The sequence below is a fragment of the Lytechinus pictus genome, chromosome 1 (assembly GCF_037042905.1).
Source record: "Lytechinus pictus isolate F3 Inbred chromosome 1, Lp3.0, whole genome shotgun sequence".
Lineage (NCBI taxonomy): Eukaryota > Metazoa > Echinodermata > Echinoidea > Temnopleuroida > Toxopneustidae > Lytechinus > Lytechinus pictus.
In genome coordinates, this window is record NC_087245.1 from 16,628,140 (window position 1) to 16,649,708 (window position 21,569).

The following is a 21,569-nucleotide window of genomic DNA, read 5'->3' on the forward strand; positions in this document are numbered from 1 at the left end:
ATTCATATGATTCACTGTAATCAGCTTAATCATTATCAACCGATAACATGAAAACAGTCCCGAATAATTCAGTTTATATGGTTTTTTAATTGTTTGATCGCTTCAGAGTGGATTGGGAATTTCAATTTCAAAAATGAAAAAAAAGTGATGAATGGCCGTATGATGATATATATTCATGATAAGAAACGTGGGTTTGTATTTTTTTTTCTAAAAGATTTTGTTTGCAACACTTACTGATTAAGCATCGAGATTTACCATTTAGCTTACGAAGTCCCTATTTTGTTGTTGCAACCAATTGCATTTCGATAGTTGTCATGGTTTTATGGCATGCGAACGACTTACGTGATTGTGGGGGCAGAAAACATTGTGTAATCGGAAACATTAATTTGTTTACTTCGTTGTGTTTATTTGTTTACGTATTTGATAAGGGCATTATCTTAAATATATTCATATATTGTGTTTATTTATACATATATATCATAAGATAGTAGATGAAAATAATAACTCTCCCTTTGGAATAAAACAAAATCTTTAACTTATATTTCTGCATGGCTTTGCACAAGAGTAAACTGCTTGCGCCCATGAAATGACGGCATCCATTCGATATCACATCCACCATTGTCCACTCACAGACAGATCAGTAAAATGACGTCATATCCTTTCATCATTCCACAGCACACATCCAGTACAGTCAAGGGGAAATACCGCTCCACGGCTCTCAATTTCCAAACACTTATTTTACATGCCGACTGAAAAGACGTGGAAAGCGCGGGAATTTTACTCCCTACCTGGATGCAGCACGATCTGAGCGAGGTTATCAAACACACGTTGTGTTGCATTCGATTTTGAAACCAACTCGGAAGGAAACTCGACCTATATCCGATACAACAACTATTGTTTTTGTCTTTTTATTGAAATAGAAAGGACAGCGGGAGAATATTATTTCGAGATTACATGTCAGTGACTGATATAGAATTTACAGTATCGCGATATCTAACGGCTATATTTCATCGTCAGCTTGATTTACATGAATTTATTGTACAGGGGTAATGTGAATCGTAATTTTGGAGGAATCAGAGGAATATTTTGAAGGTAGCTGTCACAATGAGAACTCTTGAGAGAAAGAAGAAAATTTGCCGGAAGGAATCTCTTTTAAATACGTCTGGGCTTGTAAGTATTTTAAAGTCATATTTTGTTTGTCTCAGCAGTACTTTTAATTTTATTGTAGTCATTCAGTCATTTGATTTCTGCCCTCCAGTATAATAGCCTGCTTAAAAATGTCATTTGATATAGGGGCCTGCTGAGATCAAAAAGTATTTGGTCCTTAACTGCGGTCCTTTATCATTTTCCAATTCTAAGCAGACAATTCACCGTATAGTTTTATGTTGCAATACTACTTTATACAATCTTATCAATGAATATAATTCTGACATTTTTCGATGATATATATGCACTGTACTTTACATGTTTTCTATGCTCCTGAATATTATTCTATATTTTCGTTGGAAAAGAGAGAAAAAAAACCACCTTTGAAACTGAGAAGTTATTTCGATGATAAAAGTTTTGTAACAAAATAAATATAGTTACTACTGGTATTCGAACCCTGGAGCCACCGTTTTTTCTTCCTTTTTTTTTAATTTGGGGGGGGGGTGTGACAACTGACAAGCAAACGCAAAAGCATGAAAATTCTGTCTGACAAGCAAAATGTTTTTGAAAGGAGGAGGTAACGAACGCGTCCGTAGGCTCCATTTCGTTTTTATCCAGTCATTAGTTTGGCCAGGGGCACTCTGAGATGCAAGGTGGTTATTTTGGATATTTATCGGTATGTTCTTATATTGACTAGCATTCCAAAACTAATTAAAGTAAAATTCGTTTTTGCATATGTTTCGGATAGGTCTGTGTGGAAATACAACCCAATGGATGAATATATGAAATTATTGCATAGTGTATACCAAAGGGCGATGTCACTCGTTAGTCATTATAGTGACGAACAGCTAATTCTTGTGTATGCCGATTTCGACATATACCTCTCTCCGACTCCATCATGTCCATGTTCACCTGTTAACGCCCATACCTCAATTAGTAAACAAGATCACCAAACTGTAGACCCTATAACATGATTAACCCACCCGCTGCCGTGAGAGAGGAAGGGGGGGGTGTCATCACTGAGTTGACGGTTGTCCTTTTTAACCCATGCGATGTGAGTTAGGACATCTTCTACACGACCCGACACTACTTTATATGTCCGTTGTGGTAGTCAGTGGGTTACCTGCCGAAGGTCGCCCTTACCTGGTGGGGGTAAATCACTCGTCGGATATTGTTTAGGGGTTGGTTGTTTTCAGGATGCGTGAATCATAAGGTGAAAAGTGAGGCCTGATTAGCGCCTTTTTACCCCAGTCTCCTGTTATTATAGTAGACGTCGAGGGATAGACATCCCCAAAACACACCTCACCTGTCTTCAGTGAAAGTCGGTCTCCTGCAGGTGATCTTCCTGCAGTAGCCATTTAGGGGCCCGTTTCATCAAGAACTTATACGATTATGTTATTTTTATCACCTATACCATAGCATTGCTTGATTTTGATTGGTAAAGCTGATCCATGTTACCATGTATACCATAATGTAAAATATCATAATCGAAATGCAATCATGGTTATTATGATACTAGGTATTAATATGCAATAATCATAAATCAGGACTATATTTATACTAGTGTAACAATAATCAAATCGAAATACCCTCTTTTGTCATTTTAAACTCAAAGTCAAGCAAGAGAGCAAACCAAATCTTTTTATGATTTATGGTTTAAACAAAGCATTCGTTCAAATCAATTTCTCAAATCTAATTCATACTCAATCCGGTACTAAATACAAAGGAAGCCTCCGATATTTGAATATACACACATGCGAAGGTCGAAAGATATTGTTCCTCACTACTCCATCTTATTTTTTTTTGAAGCTCAACCTTTCATTCACCCCGATTTCGCCGGTCCGTCTTTCTCTCGTGCTTCCCCCTCTCCCCCTCCCTATTTAAGCTCGTCTCACACTATATGCGATCCGGTGCGACGCGATTTTTTTTTCTTCAAGAAATCGCATTTTGCATTAGATATGAAAGTTCCAAGAAGTAAAATCATTTTATTTAAAGTTTGGCATATTGTTAAAAAAACAAATCATATTTTTACTTTGCGGCAAGCCCTATAATAGTCGGAGTAGAGTCCAAATCGGCTTCAAGTCGCAGCCGATGATGACGTCATTACGATTTGGAATTGAATTTGTTTTTATTCATCCAGGGAGGCTCTAACTGGACTGAATTTCGATTTCAGTAGTCCTACCACTATTTTGAACTCTGATCCGTAATATTTTATTAGTTGGAATATCAATATCAAATGTTATCATAATTAATTTGAAATTCGGATTGCAACGAATCCGGGAACGAATCGCATAGTGTGAGACTGGCTTTAAGGACATGCTCATGAAATACAGTGCGTATAAAAAAAACGGGACATATTTGAAAAGTCTATAAAATTTTTGTTTCGAATTATGATCTCTATATTTTGGTGTCAATAGGTGCTCTGAGGTCTTATCCTTCAAATGCCATTAAAATAATTTAGTTTCGTTCATGCTTGAGCGAACAGGGAATGTTTTTGTCTGGGGTTAAAAAGGAGGCTTGCGCCAAATGGCATAAAATGATTAATATGATGGTCGGTCTTCTTGCTAATGAACAGACTTCCTCTTAACCTTTTCATTATCTTTGCCATAATTTTCGAATTATGCGGTTAAAATTCATTTCCAACTCTACGTAATTGCTTGAATTGTTCTGTTGTTGTTCCTTTTTGATATGTTCTCTTTTAGCTTTAAATATTCCTTCTTTTTTTAACCGAAGTATGGGAGAGCGTGTTTTTTTTCTTAAAATCCTTTCATTATGTGCTACAAAGGTTATGGTGCCTTTGAACAGTGGCATACTGATGGGTGGGGGCTCGGGGTGCTCCCCCTCCCCCCCCCCCAACAAAAAAAATCATGACAAAGAAAAAAAAGTGGAAAGGAAAATAACAGAAAACATAGTAAGTGAAATGTAATATAATTTTCTGAATTTAAAAAAATTGATATTTTAATAAAAAAGTGGAATTTTTTGCTTGCTCGCTTCACAACTTTTTAATACATTTTACCAGATCTGCCATATCTTGCTCCTTCAAAATTGACTCAATACACCATTGCCATTGAAAGACATGAATCCTTTCCTGTTTGTCCTGTCAAGCACATAATTAAACTTCGTAAAGGATTCAATAACCCCTTGAAAATAGGATTCATATCTTTTTTAGGTACCATGACATAATTTGTTTCACATAATAAAAGGATTTGAATAATTACAAATTCTCCTAATTAATAATGCAAATCTTCTTACTTGGGTTGACAAAGAGTCTTCCTTTCTCACCTATGAAGGAAATTCCAAGGTAAAATAAGTTAAAATGAAAAACAAAATATTTCAGGTAAATAAATAAATTTGTAAATGAAATTTGACAGAATAATTCGAACATTATGGCAAAAATAATGAAAAGTTTAAGAGGAAGTCTGCTGATTAGCCAAAAATCTAATCATCAGATTTCTCATTTCTGCCATTTTGGCGCAAGCCTCTTTTTGAACACTCGACAAAAAACGTCCCGTGTTCGCTCAAGCATGAACAGAATTTATTTTTTTTAAATGGCATTTTAAAGATAAGATCTCAGAGCATCTATTAACATCAAAATATAGATATAATGATTTTAAACAAATTGTTTATAGACTTTTCAAAACTGTCCCGTTTTTTTATACGCACTGTATACTTAGTAATTATACTTGCTTGTAATGAGCTTGATCAATTTGTGACGAAAAAAACTGATAATTGATATTTAAAGAGAGGTGCACATAATCCTAGCCTATCAAAATCATATACGTTTTTTCATTGTATACAAAATTGAGGCAAAATGCATTATCATTAAGAACAATTATATAGATGAATTAGCATGAATAAATCTATATATACAAATAAACACATAGATAAATGAATAAATAAAGAAATAAAGAAACAACTAAACAAAAACATAATTGAATAGACTTTATACAACTGGTCAAATTTGATGAAAGAGAAAAAAATGTGTTCTTTTTTTTTTTTATTTCATTGGTTACATTTTGCCTCATATAGAGTGGCCAACACAATGTCTCTCTGAACTTTTGAACACAGCTCATTCAGTTAGTTGCCAGGAATCGGAAATCGTGTTTTGAAACGTGAAAACATTGATTTTATAGGCAGTTAAACTGAAATCGAAAGATGATATATAAAATAAAAACAACAATTACGAGTGTGTTCCATCGCAACATTTCCAAAAGGGACTGATTGCAAACGAAATGTTTGAAGGAGATAGCAACATATTTACAACATAATATGTTGCCATTTCCCACAAACATTAATACGTTCTACCATATCCTTCATACAAATTCATATATTAAGAACATTGGTGGAGATTAAACATTGGATAAGACGAAGGAATTAAGTTTTATAATTTCACTGCCAAAGAACGAATCCTTACAAGAAAACTTGACCTCAAAAATTTTCGAGTATCTGACGTCATATCCTGACTTGACGCATTAATTAATCATTTTACTCTCACAGATTTAGACAACATCTATTCTAGTGCTTAAGACGTTTCCATAGATATTTCTATACATTCATATTGTGTAATACATGTTTTTGTCGATGAATCAAAATAATTATTTATGCTTTGTACCCTTTGTTTATTACCATGCAGTTATGATATTGCAACGAATTTATACTGTGATTATTTTGAATTATTTTCTGTGGAAATGAATTCATATGAATCTTGAATCTTAAAGACTACAACATCGCTTGTAATGAGCTCGAAACGGTTTGTTACCCCTCCCCCAAAAAATAATAAGAAAGAAAATAAAAAAATGAAAAAATAAACAAACAACACAACGCCATTTACATGATTTAGCAATTATTGCCATAGCGGAATGGTATTCCCGATTATGTATTACATTTTTTTAATGGTGTTATAAATATCGGCGAATGATGGTTTCGGCTATCACGTTCTTGAATATATGTCGGATTTTTTTCATCATTTTTGTGTTGCAAGATTGAGATAATTCTATATATAGGTCGATGATACCGAAAAAAGTACACGCCCTATAAAGTCCGGTTTTAGGTCTACCTATTTTTCACAAACTAGTTTTTGCTAAAAATTCAATCAACAAAAGTATGTGATCGGTGTACTAGGTTTATAAAACCTTGTAACTTTGATCCAATCAAAATGTTGACCATGGGAACGTAAACCTAGATATAATAATCATCAGAAGTTGGGTTTTGAATCACTTTCGATATAATAATAACAGGTTATTCAAGTTCACGAGTACACACCTTTGACTGGAAAAGGAACGCCATCTAGAAAATAAGACTATCAAACACTTGCTGCTATATTATGGTAGTATAGTAGTTGTTGTTGTAGAAATAGGAGCAGAAGTAGTAGTGTAGCAGCAGCAGCAGCAGCAGTAGTATAGTAGTAGTAGTAGTAGTAGTAGTAGTAGTAGTAATAGTAGTAGAAGTAGTAGTAGTATTGTTGTTGTTGTAGTAGTAGTAGTAGTAGGAGTAGTATGAGTAGTAGTAGTAGTAGTATAGTAGTAGTAGTAGTAGTAGTAGTAGTAGTAGTAGTATTAGTAGTAGTAGTAGTATAGTAGTAGTAGTAGTAGTAGTAGGAGTAGCAGTAGTAGTATAGTAGTAGTAGTAGTAGTAGTAGTAGTAGTATTAGTAGTATTAGTAGTAGTAGTAGTAGTAGTAGTAGTAGTATAGTAGTAGTAGTAGTAGTAGTAGTAGTAGTAGTAGTAGTAGTAGTAGTATAGTAGTAGTAGTAGTAGTAGAAGTAGTAGTAGTAGTAGTAGTAGTAGTAGTAGTAGTAGTAGTAGTAGTAGTAGTAGCTGCAGTAGTAGTAGCAGTAGTAGTAGTAGTAGTAGTAGTAGTAGTAGTAGTAGTAGTAGTAGTAGTAGTAGTAGTAGTAGTAGTAGTAGTAGTAGTTGTAGTAGTATTAGTAGTAGTAGTAGTAGTAGTAGTAGTAGTAGTAGTAGTAGTAGTAGTAGTAGTAGTAGTAGTAGTAGTAGCAGTAGTAATATTGGTGTGGAAGGAGTTTCTGTAGAGGAAATGCAGTAAATATTAAACATTTTTGTGAGCAGCCAATATTTTCATTTATACTTTTCACACTTTTGTAATATTATATTGTCATGGCAACTATAACTCCTTACAATCACTCTTTATCCTAGTGAAATCTGGGTTTAACTATTTGTGACAAGTTCATGAAATTACTGTTTGAGTCTTGAAGGTCGATATTCATGCTGTCATGAATGTATGACATGCTGTTACTTGGGTGGAAGGTGTAATTAATGAGCTTTATTGAAACATTAACGTGCCTTAGAGAAAGAAGGATAAATATAATCTTATAATTGTATCCTAATCATAGCAATCGGTCTGACAGACAACAGAATACATGTCCAATTTTACATTGCCTAAGTCAAGGAACTATTACTCATCGAGTCTTAACCCCTCCTGCACCATCTTATTTGAAAACAGTTGTCTTATTTCCAGACCTTTCAGAAGGATTTCTATTAATGCCCCACCCTCTTTTTTCAATGATACGTTCAGTTGTTGTTGTTTCTCTTATATTGTGAATTCTGATAAGTTAAAACGTCAGTCTCTTAACTATATCCGAAATGATAATATCTAATAGTGCATTGTTCATATTGATGCGAGTAAAGAGAAATATAGAAATATAATCTGCAGTCATATTATTTTTGCACTGTTTGTAAAAATTGATTTTGAAAAAAAAAACATTTGGATATCCCAATTCCATGATTTCGAGTATTGGTTTTTGAAATTTCTTAGTATGAACACACCTTTTGTTAGTAATGTTTTACGCTTCTTTTCTTTATTCCTATAATCAATATTGATACACTCTTAAAATGTTGGGCAACATACTGTCCACACAACAATTGGTTAAAAATATTATCCAACTCTGGGTAGTTTTTATCCAATACTGTGTAGTTTTCACCCAAAGCACACATTATTGGTTTAAAACTTCCCAGAATTGGATAAAGTTTTAACCAATAATTGTTGTGTGGACAGTATGCTGCCCAACATTTTTAAGAGTGTAACGAATTATATTCCACTAAAAATAGCGTATCTGCAAAATGCAATACATTCCATGAACTGGCTTATAATTTACCTAATTTTTTAAAAAGAAAATGGCTTATAATCTATTACAATCGTCGTCTGAACTTTATTTTTGATTGAATCGAAAGTTAAAAAGAATCAAATCATGTGTTTCCTGTTGTAAAAAAGATGATATGAAAGTACGAAAAGAATGCAGAAAATACCCTTTCACTTTGTCTACCAGTCAACGACATGGAAGACCTTCATGCCCATCCTCCCTTCCTCTTGCAATCACCCCGGCGCTCATCTCTCATTAACTAAAAAAAATGTGATGGCAATTCACTTATCTATTATTACTCATACTTGCTATTTTGCAATGGTCATCTTAGGGTAGTCTGAATACGAGGAATAATAATAATAATAAAAAGATAATAACAATAACAATGATATCAATAATAATATCAATAATAATAATAATAATGATAATAATAATAATGATAATAACAACAATAATGATAATCATCATCATCATAATAATAATGATTATAATAATAATTTAAAAAAAAAAGAAGCAATCTGAACAGAACAAAACAAAAAATAAAAAATAAAAAAACCCTGATCACTTCTGTTCAATCAATCAAAAATTAATGGCAGCATGATCATTCATGATGTACAAAGTGGTCTCCAAATGTATTCAAAATGTGAAAGGGAAACATACGTAAAATGAACAGAACGTCAAAGCAACACAACAGTCGGCTTGAAATTGAAATATCATTATCTTCGAAGCCATATTTTGGCCTCTTTGTTTCTTCTGAGGAGTAAGAAAATGTGAAAAATGATATATGAGTGCATTTCATTGTAGACCGATGTGGGAATTTGCTTTACAAATAAGAGGGGGCACAAAATGGTGATTGATTTTGTCATGCATAATGTTTTGATAAACAAGCCCCCCCCCAAAAAAAAAAAAAAAATTCTCACTCCCGAAAGAGACCCCAATTGACTTTAAAACAAACAAAATATAATTTTCATCCTCACTTTATACAAAAGGCGGGTAAAGCAATGTTACTCCTAATTGGGGGCATGGTCCTAGGAAGCGGGGAGCTCGGACACCATACGCAGCACCCTCGGGAAAAAATGTTGATATGCTAATGTATATATATAAGACCAAAATCTCAAAATCCCCTTCATTTTGGAGAGAATTTTTATTTTTTATTGTCAAATTTTGCTTGTCACAATTTTTATTACCAAAATCCCCTTCATTTTGTAATGAACTCCCTCCCCCTTGTTTTTTAATTTTTTGTTTGCTTGTAACAAACCAGCACCCCCTCTTTTAAAACTTTCCCATGCCCTTGGGGATCATAATTTGACTATATTGGGGGCAAAATTGGGGCAGAAATACTCTTGTGCGCCCCCAATCCGCGCTTGGTATAAATTTATTATTGAAACCTCATAGCTATATCGCGCGCAATAATTTTGTTTTTAATGAAAGTGAAACTGTAGTTTTTTTTCCGATGCCAACTCTCAAATGAAACTGCCATTGAAATAATTATACTCAATTATACAAATGTCACGAGTAGAAATAAATTATTTATAATATCCAGACTGGCTGTAAATAGATACATCGCAACAATGTAATTGATAAGTGGATTTGATGATATTCAATCTTTTTTTCTGTTGTGCTATGTTTAGGCAGCATTGTGATATGAGTCATGTGAGTTGATAATGTCCCTGTTCATAAAACCATAGGTTGCACATATAGAATCATACAAGTCATGCTTAGGAATTTATGTGAATATGAAATTTATCTAGCTCGAAACCATTATGGTGTATATATTTAGAAAAATCTTCGTTTCACGAGTCAATTAATTTTAGTGTTTTATCTGAATGGTGACTTGGATTTCTCGTTTTCCTCCTTTCTTTCTTTGAAAATAATGGAACAACAGCTCACAGAGGAAACGTTACAGGACAGACTGATTAGAACAGACGAAAGGGAAAATTTCAAGAGGTAAGTGGAGTGTTCTAAAGCCAGTGTAATGATATCCAAGTCCTTAATCATTTGGGAGCGCATAGAGCCGTTATTTATAATGTGTTATGCACTATAAAAGAACTGACTGTTATTATTAGAATGTCATAGAAAATAATGGACAATTTTTTGACATGGAAATTTGATTACCTTTTCGGTTTTAATATGGATTGCACAACTGTGCACAACATACTACACGAAGCCTCTTAATGATACACAATTTAGGAGTTCAGTTCCGTTACGCTTATTGAACCACGTGATTGAACTATCTATATTACATCATGGGTATAGACTAGACACATTTCCATGGTCAGTTACCATGGTATCATAAATATTTCAGTCTCGCTGTTCCATTCTTTTAGAAAGAATAGGGGATAATCAGCCCTTCAAATGGCCTAGAAAGTGAAATAATTTCACAAAAGTGTGAAGAACGCAGTCACTTAGTGGCTATTTCTAGTCTTTTCCAAACTCGTCTGTTTTTTTTTTTTTTTTTTTAGTGTATAGTGCATATACAGCCCGATATCACAGCATTCCCAGCATTACAACTTATTTGGCCTGTGTTCATAGTAAAAAAAACAAGGATCGGGGACTTTGGCCAGTGACGACATAAAAGAACAATGATGGATTAATTCAAGCTTCTTTTAAAAGTAAATGCAGAGAAAAGAGAAAGATGGTGCCTCAGAGACAAAGAATACTCGATCCGTTAATTAAGCATAATTAATCGGACATGCTCTTCTAATGGGCTAAATTTTATAGGGACGACATGGTTAGCATGGTTTAGAAGCGTCAAACCTCGACCCAACCGCAACATAATGAATGAAAGAAGAATGTAATATGTAGAAATAAGGAGACATCATAAGAGAGAGAGAGAGAGAGAGAGAGAGAGAAAGACGCTCAGAGAACGGAAAGGAGGGAGAGAGAGAGGTGGAAGAAGGAGGAGAAAAAGGTGGAGAAGAAGAAGAACAAGAAGAACAAGAACAAGAAAAAAAAAAGAATTCAGATTATGAATGACGTATTTTAAGAATAGTGGTCCTTATGACATTCCCTTTCTGTTGTATGGCCTGCGTCCCTAATGACTAGGGGGCTACACCATTATAGCTCAAAACTTAAAAATAAAGTAATAATGATGAACTAGAGATTACGATTTCACCAACTTGCGATTTGGGAAACAGAACATGTCATTTGTTTTTAAATTGTATGGCGTAATATGCTGCCCACCTCTTCATAATTACGTAAAAAAGGTTTATAAATGTCTAGCAGAAAAAGAACAATATACAGTTAATGCAAATTCAATGTTCTGTTCCCATCCTGGCAAACTAATGAAATCATAATCCTCTTTATAATCGTTTCTTTATTGTTGCATTTTTCCATTGTAATGATTAGTCGCAATAGGGGAAACTCATTTTTTGAAACATCACTGAAATCATGGTATTTATAAACCATTTGTATTTAATAAGAGATAAAAGATAAAGTCTTCTCGTAATTTAACTAGACGGTATATAAAGACTCTCATGCAGAGAATGACATAATTAATGTTCGATGAATAGTAGACACCTGTGAGGCCGCGGAACCGGGGGGGGGGGGGGGCTTCAGCCCCCCACTTTTTTCCAAAACCGTGTACAAAAACGTAAAAATGACCATATGATTGTGATTTTTAGCATGGTCAGCCCCCCACTTTGAAAACCGTTCCGCGGCCCCTGCTGTCTATGTATTCATCAAACACATATAGCTTCTGTTATACTTGACAAATTTCTTTCCAACGTCTTAAGAAACCGCATGATGTTTTTTTTTTACTTGTTCATGGTTAAACAGTGGGCTTAATACGCCTATGATTACTTGTAGTTTGGTTAACCGCCATGTTTTAATTAGAAATGGAAAGGAAATGGGTGGAAATAGGCGGGTTGATAAGTGTGAGTAAACGAAGAAGAGAATGACAGATGTACAGAACCTTTCTTCTAAATGTGGGTTGGTATACTAAACCAATCATAAATGGCTATTTCCTGCATTTTCTAATGAAGCAGGGAAAGAAGAAGCCGAGGACAAAGCGGGATAATAATAATAATAATAAAATAATATTGATAATAATAAAAAGAAGGAGAAAAAAAAGAAGAAGTAGAAAGGGAAGAAGAAGAAAAAGAAGAAGAGAGAGGGAGAGTCTAAAAGCAAAAGAAGGCGAGAAAGAGAGATAAGAGAGAAATAAAGAGAAGCATCATCAACAAAAGAGGCATCGACTCCCCATCAGGTCTGGATGAGCACGACTTACAAAAAAAAATGTCATGTATATTGGGGTTATAAGGCTGGATGTCAAATATTATGTTTCAAAGATTATCATTGATCGCTTGTTTGTTCAAAGAGCGTTATCAAGGCCTGACATCTCACTCGAAATCCTCCTTAACATCTTCGATTCTTTTTTTAAGCGGAAGTTAATTGGTAACCATCACTCAAGAAATCCCTCCCCCAAAATAGTTTCTATCTTCAGCCTTGGGAATGATACATCTCGTCTGAACCCAAGCTCCCTGTCTCAAAGGTTTACCTGTCATAATATACTCAACCCGACCTCAATCTTAGTCCTATTGATAGATTTTCTTGTAAATCTATGGTCAGGAGACACTCTTTATTCCTCCCTTGCTGGGATAGAGATGGTTGATTCTAGATCATCCCATTGAGTCCTTGGGGTTTGGTAATACAATCCCATCATCAAGGAAAGATAGGACAGTCCCAGTGTGTAGGAGTGTCTAATGGTCTCATCTCAAAATCCGAAATATCTTAAGTTCACACCAAAAGTGACTAATCATAGCAAATTGCGCGTCTTTCCCTCTTGAAAGTCCATAAGACTATAATTTACCCTCTAAATGATATGGAGAATACAGTGCGATCCATTAATTTTGTCCTAAAATTCCCATGACCCGATGACGTTGTATAGTCACTAAGCTTTCTCATCACGAATCTTATATATAGTATATACTGCATGAATCCATTGTTTTGTGAATAACTAGAGTTTTGAACAAAAAGAAAAGAAAATAGATTATTCAAAACATTTTCTCCGTCTGAACGTGGGCTATACTGTAAAAAAATCACTTGTCTTATAATCGTATTTCACTATATCTTCTTCGACTTCTAATAAGAAAACGTTATTTGGCGCCACTTTGACGTTCATGGACCGTAGTTCTAATTGTCCCCCTGTCCCCAGCTGTTTTCCGAACAAAGAAAGACAGAAAAACCCCATTGTCCAATACATAGGTGTGAGACTAACAGCATACATATGGCATATTCTGCAATTTTACAAGATTTCAGAATATTATGTCTGCCTATGTCATCATTCTCTAACAGAGTTTAGTTGAATTAAAGTTAGTTGGAAGTTGTAGTATTCACCATAACATTTCATGAATCTATAGCTGAAACAGTTATTAACAGTCAATGTTGACCTATGGTAAATTTAAAAATATATATATTTGTATCGATCCTTCATCTGTTCTATTTTCATCACGAATGATGCAGCTACATCTTCTTTCCATTGAAGATGGAAATGAAATGCTAACTCATTCGTGCTGCTCGCAAACTCCCTTAGGAATAATTTCAGGGCTTTGGTTTATGAATGATTCATGCATCAAATCGAAAGACTGTTCTCTTCCTTCACCCGCAATCGTGACTATTTTGGATGTGACTGCACTAATTAATTTCTCAATTCATACCTCAGTCACATCTCCCCTATACGGCGGCGGTACAGCGAGTCGAAAACAGCCGTTTTAACATTTTTTTACCATACATATAGGTGGTTTGAATAAAAATTAATAAAACGGCTGTTTTCGACTCGCCTTACGGCCGCCGTAGGGGGAAATGTGACTGAAGTCCAAAGCGCTGTACTCAGAAGCGTATGGTGTGTTAATCACAGACTTTGATACATGCGTGCAAATTGAAGGCATGCGTACACTATTTACTGTAAGGCCAGGCAGTGATGACTCCCTATCATGTCTAATGTCCTTGGGGGATTTGTCACTTTTTATTTAATTTTACTGGGATTAATAACCTGGTTTGTACTCATAAACATGGATAACTAATGGTAATATTTAAAACAATGATGATTATGATGATGATGATGATGATGATGATGATGGTAATAATAATAATAATAATAATAATCATATTAATGATAATAGTAATAATGATAATAATAATAACTATAAACAATATATAACAAGATATAATGGAAAGAATAAGAGACTCCGAAGAATATGAATATTAAAACTATTGGAGTGATCACGTAATGTAAAATCTTAAAACAAACAACTCGGTAAAATTGACTAGACCAGTAGTCAGCTGGGTGTAACTGATATGTCTAGTCACACTTCTGAATTATATTCTAGTCAGAAATAATTCTGTTCTAGTAAAATACGACTAGAAAACAGTCAAATATGACTAGAATAACAGTTGCACACAGCTGAACCTATAAACTAATCGTTTTTTACTGATTTGTTTTTAGAGTGTATTTCGTTTTAAAACAAAAGTGATGCTACGAGAATTAATAATCACCATAATGAAAATAAGAAAATGCCCAATCATATCAACATCTTTTCCTGTCACCAGCATTAGTTGACCTTATAGAAGCGATCAAACCATGGAACAGAAAGTACTTTTGGTGTGGAGCTGATAACTCATTTTAGGTGTTTATCTGGTTCATTTGAAATAGATCCATCATGGTGCCAATATGGAAGATCAGAATGACAATCGTATAACGTCAGACACACAAAGACAAAATATTCGCCCGGTAATACTTCATAATCATAACAATTATTGATTGTGTCATGAAAAGTAGGGCATTTATGCGTTTCACTCATGCCAATCATAATATCAGTGGCGTCGAGTGACGTGAAAATGTGAGGGGATGAGTTTGGATGCTATTCGCTCTTCCATAAAAGTTTCGAGAAAGTGAAGCGAGTAAGCCAAACAAATAGACATTTCAGAATATTTTGCCAAAGCTTTGGAAGTCTACTGGGTATATTCAAAGAAATTTAATGATAATCATAATAATAATGCTAAAAAAAATGAATACATTGAGTAAAAAAAAGATTTTATGAAATATTTAGGGGTCTCCAGCCCCAAGCCCCACCAGTATTGACCAATGGTAGTTGGGAACGGTAGCTATAGCCCAAAGAATTTGAAATGTAGTTGTCAACATCACATTTCTTTGCTTTCTATTAAATTTCATTGAATATCCGGTTGATTCGACTCTTCATAATATAATATATCCTTTCTATACGTCATGTACATGTACATGATCTATGGCAAAATCGATTACTTGTTGATTGGAAGATGTTGTCCATGCTCTATAACCATAATAACCGCTCGCTTCGATCGCTTGCATTTTCATCGCAATAGTAAAACGTACAAAACCCCCGCTTTAACATCATTGCCTCATTTTGCCCCTGCAGACAGGATGCTAATACCCACCCCAACCCAAAGCATTACCAATCAGTCTGATCAAGGTTACTTCAAGTTTCGATTTTATCTGAATTTGAAATCTAGAGGGACTCGTGTGTACACTTAATAAATTTGACTAGGAAATTATAAGTCATGAATAATGTCTTTCTGTTTCCCATTAAGACATCCGTCGGATTTCTTGTTTTTTTTTCTTCCAATTTTCCTTTTGAGCTGTTGTATATAGATGACTAATAATTCCCACCAACAGCAGTCGTTTAAATGTTATGACTGTAGGCCTACCTAAACAGAAATAATACTAAGTTTAAAAACAACAAACTAATATTCGATATTACTTTTTTATGCTGCCAGTAATACTTCTTTTCGTACAGTCAATACAATGAAAATTTTATAAAAGTAAATGAAGATAAATACATAATTATGTTAATAGATGAATGGATGACATGACAAATGAATAAATAGATAAACAAAAATAGATAAGTAAGTAATGTAAAATTAACTGACATAGATGATTATACAAAAACTAAAACTAAATGAATAAATATGTAAATCAATAAATAGATAAACAAGCATAGATAAATGAATGAATGAATGAATAACAGCTAAATCGAGTGATAGATAAAAAAATATATATAAAAATAATGAATAAATATTTAGTATATAATTCAATAAATATATGAGTTTTCTCATTTATGAATAAATAAAACAATAATAATAAAAAACATTTCAGATTAAAAAATATACATGTAAATATTACATGAAAACAATATGAGAAAGCAGTTTCTCGTGTTGTTACTGTTGTGATTTCCTTCACGTCTTTGATTCATTCTGCATACAAAGACAGAGGGTAAAACCACGCCCTTTATGGACGTCGAGGGTATACACCCTGACATCTCGTGGATGGGACCTCTTATTACTGAACATGGGTGAATATCAGCAGGTTGCCCTGGCCTCGGAAGGGCACATTTTCCGTTACTATTATCTGCCCCCGTTGGGTATTCCGCCTTACCTGACGTTAACCCCTCCGATCTCCCTCTTATACTGGAAATAGGTGCACGCCAATGGCAAGAGTGCATCCTTGTATCTTTGTATTTCGAAAATTTGTGTATGACAAAATACATGCCCGACAATGCAACGAATTGATGTGACGTAGAGGAAAGTAATTCAAAGTAAAGGAGACCGTATGAAAAAAAATCAATCAGCGAAACCAATATTTTGATTATATATCTGTTTTTGTTTGGCTCAGTAATGATTTTGACTTTTAGTAGTTGTACAGAAGAAGAAGAAGAAGAAGAAGGAGGAGGAGAAGGAGGAAGAGAAGGTGAAGAAGAAGAAAGAAGAAGGAGGAGAAGGAAAATAAGAAGAAAAAGAAGAAAAGGGAAAAGAAGAAGAAGGAGAACAAGAATAATACAAAGAGGAAGAAGAAGAAGAAGACGGAGAGGAAGAAGAAGAAAGGGGAAAAGAAGAACAAGAAGAAGAAGAATGAGATCAAAGATTTTACCGCTATATTAATAACTGGTTGAGAGAGAGAGAATAAAAAAATTAAGAGCATTTGGAGATAGCGACCATATTACGGTCGTAATAAAGAGCAGGTGTTGCCAAATTACAAACAGGCCACATCCGTCCGAACAGGCTGGAGATCCACTGATTGATCTCGTTGTAGACTTGAATATGTTGGCTGTCTTCCCCGTATATCACATCATTGCTCATCCCAATATATCAACCTTAAATTTACTTGATATTTTCTTATATTTGTATAATTTATATAATGTCGGAAAGCAAAACAGTTTTGTACGGGTACAAGTGTGTGAAAGAGAGAGGGAGATCATTATACAATTCCTGTAAACAAGTTGATATAAGCCTCACATAATTATCATAAAGTGATTAGAAATTACCTGCTGAAGTGACAGACACAACACTATAGAGTTTACAATTAGGGCCTCTCTAAGAAAGTAATGCGACAATGTTATTTTTCCCCAATATTTTGATCATCATAATAGGTCAAAAGAACACTTTATTAAGACGCATTCATTTTATATCTCCAATTCGTTCCTATTTTTCTATTAATTCTAGGAGAACGATCATCGTCGAAAAGCAAGCAGGAACGTTTGGATTTGAGCTTCAGACCTATGCCATACATCACAAAGGACGAAATGAATTAGAGCTATGTACCTATGTATGCGACGTTCATCCCGATGGCCCAGCCTACCTAGCCGGAATGAGAGCAGGTAGGTATCGAGATACCATGAAGGGATTCTAAAATGTGATTTAGTCCATAATTATGATACACTCATTGCAATTTTATATCTTGGTGAGAATCATTTGTCTATTGACGCAAATTTTAATATTGCCAACTCTCTTATCAAATAGTGTACGATGCGAATAATGTAATAATATACTTTGCGTTCCTACTGGTGTCCCACAAGGTTCTATTGGTGGACCATTTTCACCGCCGCAACTGGTCCAAATATTTAATACGATGGAATGGAATATTTATACAGATTAATATGTGCGGAGTAGATCGAACTATATCGTCAAGTCAATAATAGTTGTATGAAAGCGTATTGATATTGTTCTAAACACAATTCTATACATTATTAAACATTAAATTTTCAACATTTAATCTTTAATCATGTTAATGCTAGATTATGCATGTAGTAACCCATACATACATGTATTCAATTTTGATTGTTATAGTAATACCATCTCATGTAATTATTCTAGACATATTCCACTTTGAAATCAAACATATCACATCATGTAATTATTCTAGACATATTCCACTTTGAAATCAAACATATCACATCGTTTTCATCTTACATAACTTACTTGTTGCTTTGAATATCGATGCCCATCGATGTGTTTGTGTTCAACAACAACATATTTTGTTATTGACAGCATACTTAGCGAGTTTTCTCATCACATTCACTTTATTCACATACTATTTGTACTTGAGAACATGTCAACGTAAGGGAAAGAAGACATTGTATTCATGTTTTTTGCGAGTGTTCCATTTTGTTGGAACATTTCGCACCAAGGACCAAACTGAATCATCCTCATGCTCGGATAGCCAACTTCCTGTAATATAACTCTTCATGCCTCGACTAATCTTTTGTCATGACACAGTTACCATGGTAACCACAATGAATTGTAATCAAACGCGACAGCTACTGTCTGCCCTATAGAATTTATCGAACCCGCCCAAATCAAACCATAGGCCTATCAAGTGACGCGGAATCGACTTCCATGTTGATTTCCACGCTGTTAGGTCCATAATTTACAAATTACAACTGATTTTGTATGTTGGTAAAATCGATAATTATTCCTGATTATTGATTTTGAACTATGAAATTTCTTAATGGGCGTCGAAAGGGGAGTCAAAACAAATATTATTTTCATTTCAAAGTATCAGAAAGACGCTTCCCTAGTTAGAAACATCTTTTCAAAAATGTCGTGTACAGTAACAGTCACATCCAATGATCGTCAACCTATCTGCTTTCAAAACCACTTAAACTTTCATCATCTTTCGAGGATGATTAGGCGAAAAGAGGTTCATTTAAAGATAATCTATAAGTAAAAGGTGGACGTTGAGAATATGTGGAGACGGTAAGGGCTTAATGATATGGGTCATCTTTATCGTCTTCAGACGGATATTGGACGATTTACAGGTCATTGGACCACTGCAAAATTAGGGCCTGAGTTTCTCTCCCTCATGTGCTGTTAAACAATAATTAGTCACTCCTCCCTCACTGTACGAGAATCTTCTGCATCGATTATTGATCTGGTAAAGATATAATGTGAGGAGAATAAGGCGAGACATGCGAGGACAACTTAGCACGAGAAACTTCGTCATTTGTTAATTGTTTGTCAAAGTTTTTAAAGTTTAGAAGAATCACGGCATATTTTCTTGCTGTGAAGGAGACTGAAGCTTTAGGCTTTGTCTTATCCAACTACATGCATCAAGAGTACACTTTACCCTATACCCACATCTGAAAGAGTTCCGATTGACTGTGACAAATATCACACTGTACAATCACTGTAGTGAGGTTGAAACGAAGAAGACCTTTTGCTTTAAAAATATATCTAGTTAAAAAATTAATTGATTAAATGCAGAAGATCTTAAGGAAGCATGATTAGAGAAAAATGAGAATATGCAGTTAAAATTTCCAGGTTCACCTATGCACGAGCTGTACATGCAGAACAAGATCTGTTTAAAACACCAAAAAGAAAGGACTCAAACTTCAAAGAAACTCTGCTTTGGGGGGGGGGGTGGTTAACGGCTTCAAATTCTGACAGTTTAGGAAATATCAATCGTTTAGATAAATCAGTGAGATATTAATGCATCATCATGGATAAGTAAATTTTCTTTTTACAAATATAAGTGATGGCCAAATCAGGGAGATATGAACCGGTCCTCCATGACCCTATTGTTAATTGAGCTTCTGCTGACAGAGAATCTTGCCTGTTCTGCATTCATTTCTTCGTTGACCAAAGCTCCGTTTGATAATTCTCATTAGATGAAGTGCAAAACTTTGTTTGAATGTTCAAAATACCAATCATTCTTTGGCAAGACGCTCGACTCCGAATGATATTCCTATCCTAACAAAAATAAAGCTCTCGAAGGTAGGTGGTGACGACGCCTTTGCCTATAATAGGTCAGTGAATGCTTGTTGATTCTTTCGAGGCATCGCTCCCAGGACTTCCGAAGGAAGGAAAACTGGCATCCAGATTGTGTCTACTCTCGCTGGCGGGTAACATTCGTGTAGGAAGATTTCAAGACTTTATAGGTTACAGACGTTCAGCTCATGACAGTAAGATGAATATAAGACGCATGATGTTTGCCTCGCTTGGAGAAACTCGGTCAATCTGGAACATGCTGGTTAAAATTATACTTGCGTGACAAGAGGAGTTCCTCAATATAATCATAAATTGGTAATAAATTATTACAGTGAGTTTAAATGGGTAATATAGGAAATAGGAATGAGTAGAGGGGGAGGGAGAGAGGGACGAACTGAAGGAGAAAGGAAAATAGTAGGTGAAGGTGAGATCCCGATGTATGCATGCCATCAGATAACATTGATGAAGACAAGTGAGAGGAAATGCACGGATGCTTACGAGGAAGATTACAGACTATTCTTCCTTGTCTTGAACCTTCTCAAAATGAAACGAAAAGCTGGAAGTAAGAGTTGAAGGCAAGAACTTGGTTATAAGAAGTTAATTTTGGTCTAGATGACACAGAATCCGATGTTAGTGAATTCCTGCTTCCTTCTCCACAAGCACTTGAGCCATGATCTCGTATCATTCATTGACAGAACTGGGTTAGACGAGTTGGAAATATGTTCCCAACCTGTCATACTGAAAACTTATGGAACTTCCATGCATCACGAAATGAACGTCTCGTCACATCGAAGATAGGCCTAAAGATCATCAGCAATTTTCCTGATATTGTCCAGGTATGGGCACTTCCGTATCACATCATTACTTCCGGTCCATCTCCATGATCTCAGTAACTGCTTATCAAAGTTACATGTTACTTGTTCCGGATTTCCACTAATATTTGACCAACATTTCGAAGGATGACGCGAAAGTTCCTTCAAGTGCAACTGGACAGGATCCAAGTTTTTCTTGCTTTCGTTGTGTCAAAGACTTCTTGATGAACTCTAGCAACGAATGTTTGCTCAACAAACACTATTCCCTCGTTAAGCCAGCTTGTGTGGTCTTGGCTAATATTCGGAAGTATAATGTTAAGTAGAAATTGACCATGACGTTGCATTTAAGGCGCAATTCTGTTAATTCAAACATTTCGATGGTTTGCATTGTCATGTTTTCGAATTACAATGAGTATAATATGTCGGAGTCTTGTATTCATGGCCCTGGAAAGCGGGGGTGCTGGCACCCCCAAAATTTTCCTTGGGGGTGCTTT

The 21,569-nt window shown here is 34.9% G+C and overlaps 1 protein-coding gene across 1 annotated transcript in view; it reads left to right on the forward strand.

Moving 5' to 3' along the window:
- Positions 1 to 676: 676 nt before the first annotated feature.
- The window catches only part of LOC129263908 (protein TAMALIN-like), a 30,969-nt gene continuing 10,076 nt past the window's right edge, over positions 677 to 21,569 (forward strand). Inside the window, exons 1-3 of the mRNA XM_054901857.2 lie at positions 677 to 1,170; positions 10,131 to 10,192; positions 17,720 to 17,874. Coding sequence (XP_054757832.2) covers positions 1,105 to 1,170; positions 10,131 to 10,192; positions 17,720 to 17,874 — 283 coding nt within the window. The 5' untranslated portion in view covers positions 677 to 1,104. The remainder of the gene's footprint in view (positions 1,171 to 10,130; positions 10,193 to 17,719; positions 17,875 to 21,569) is intronic.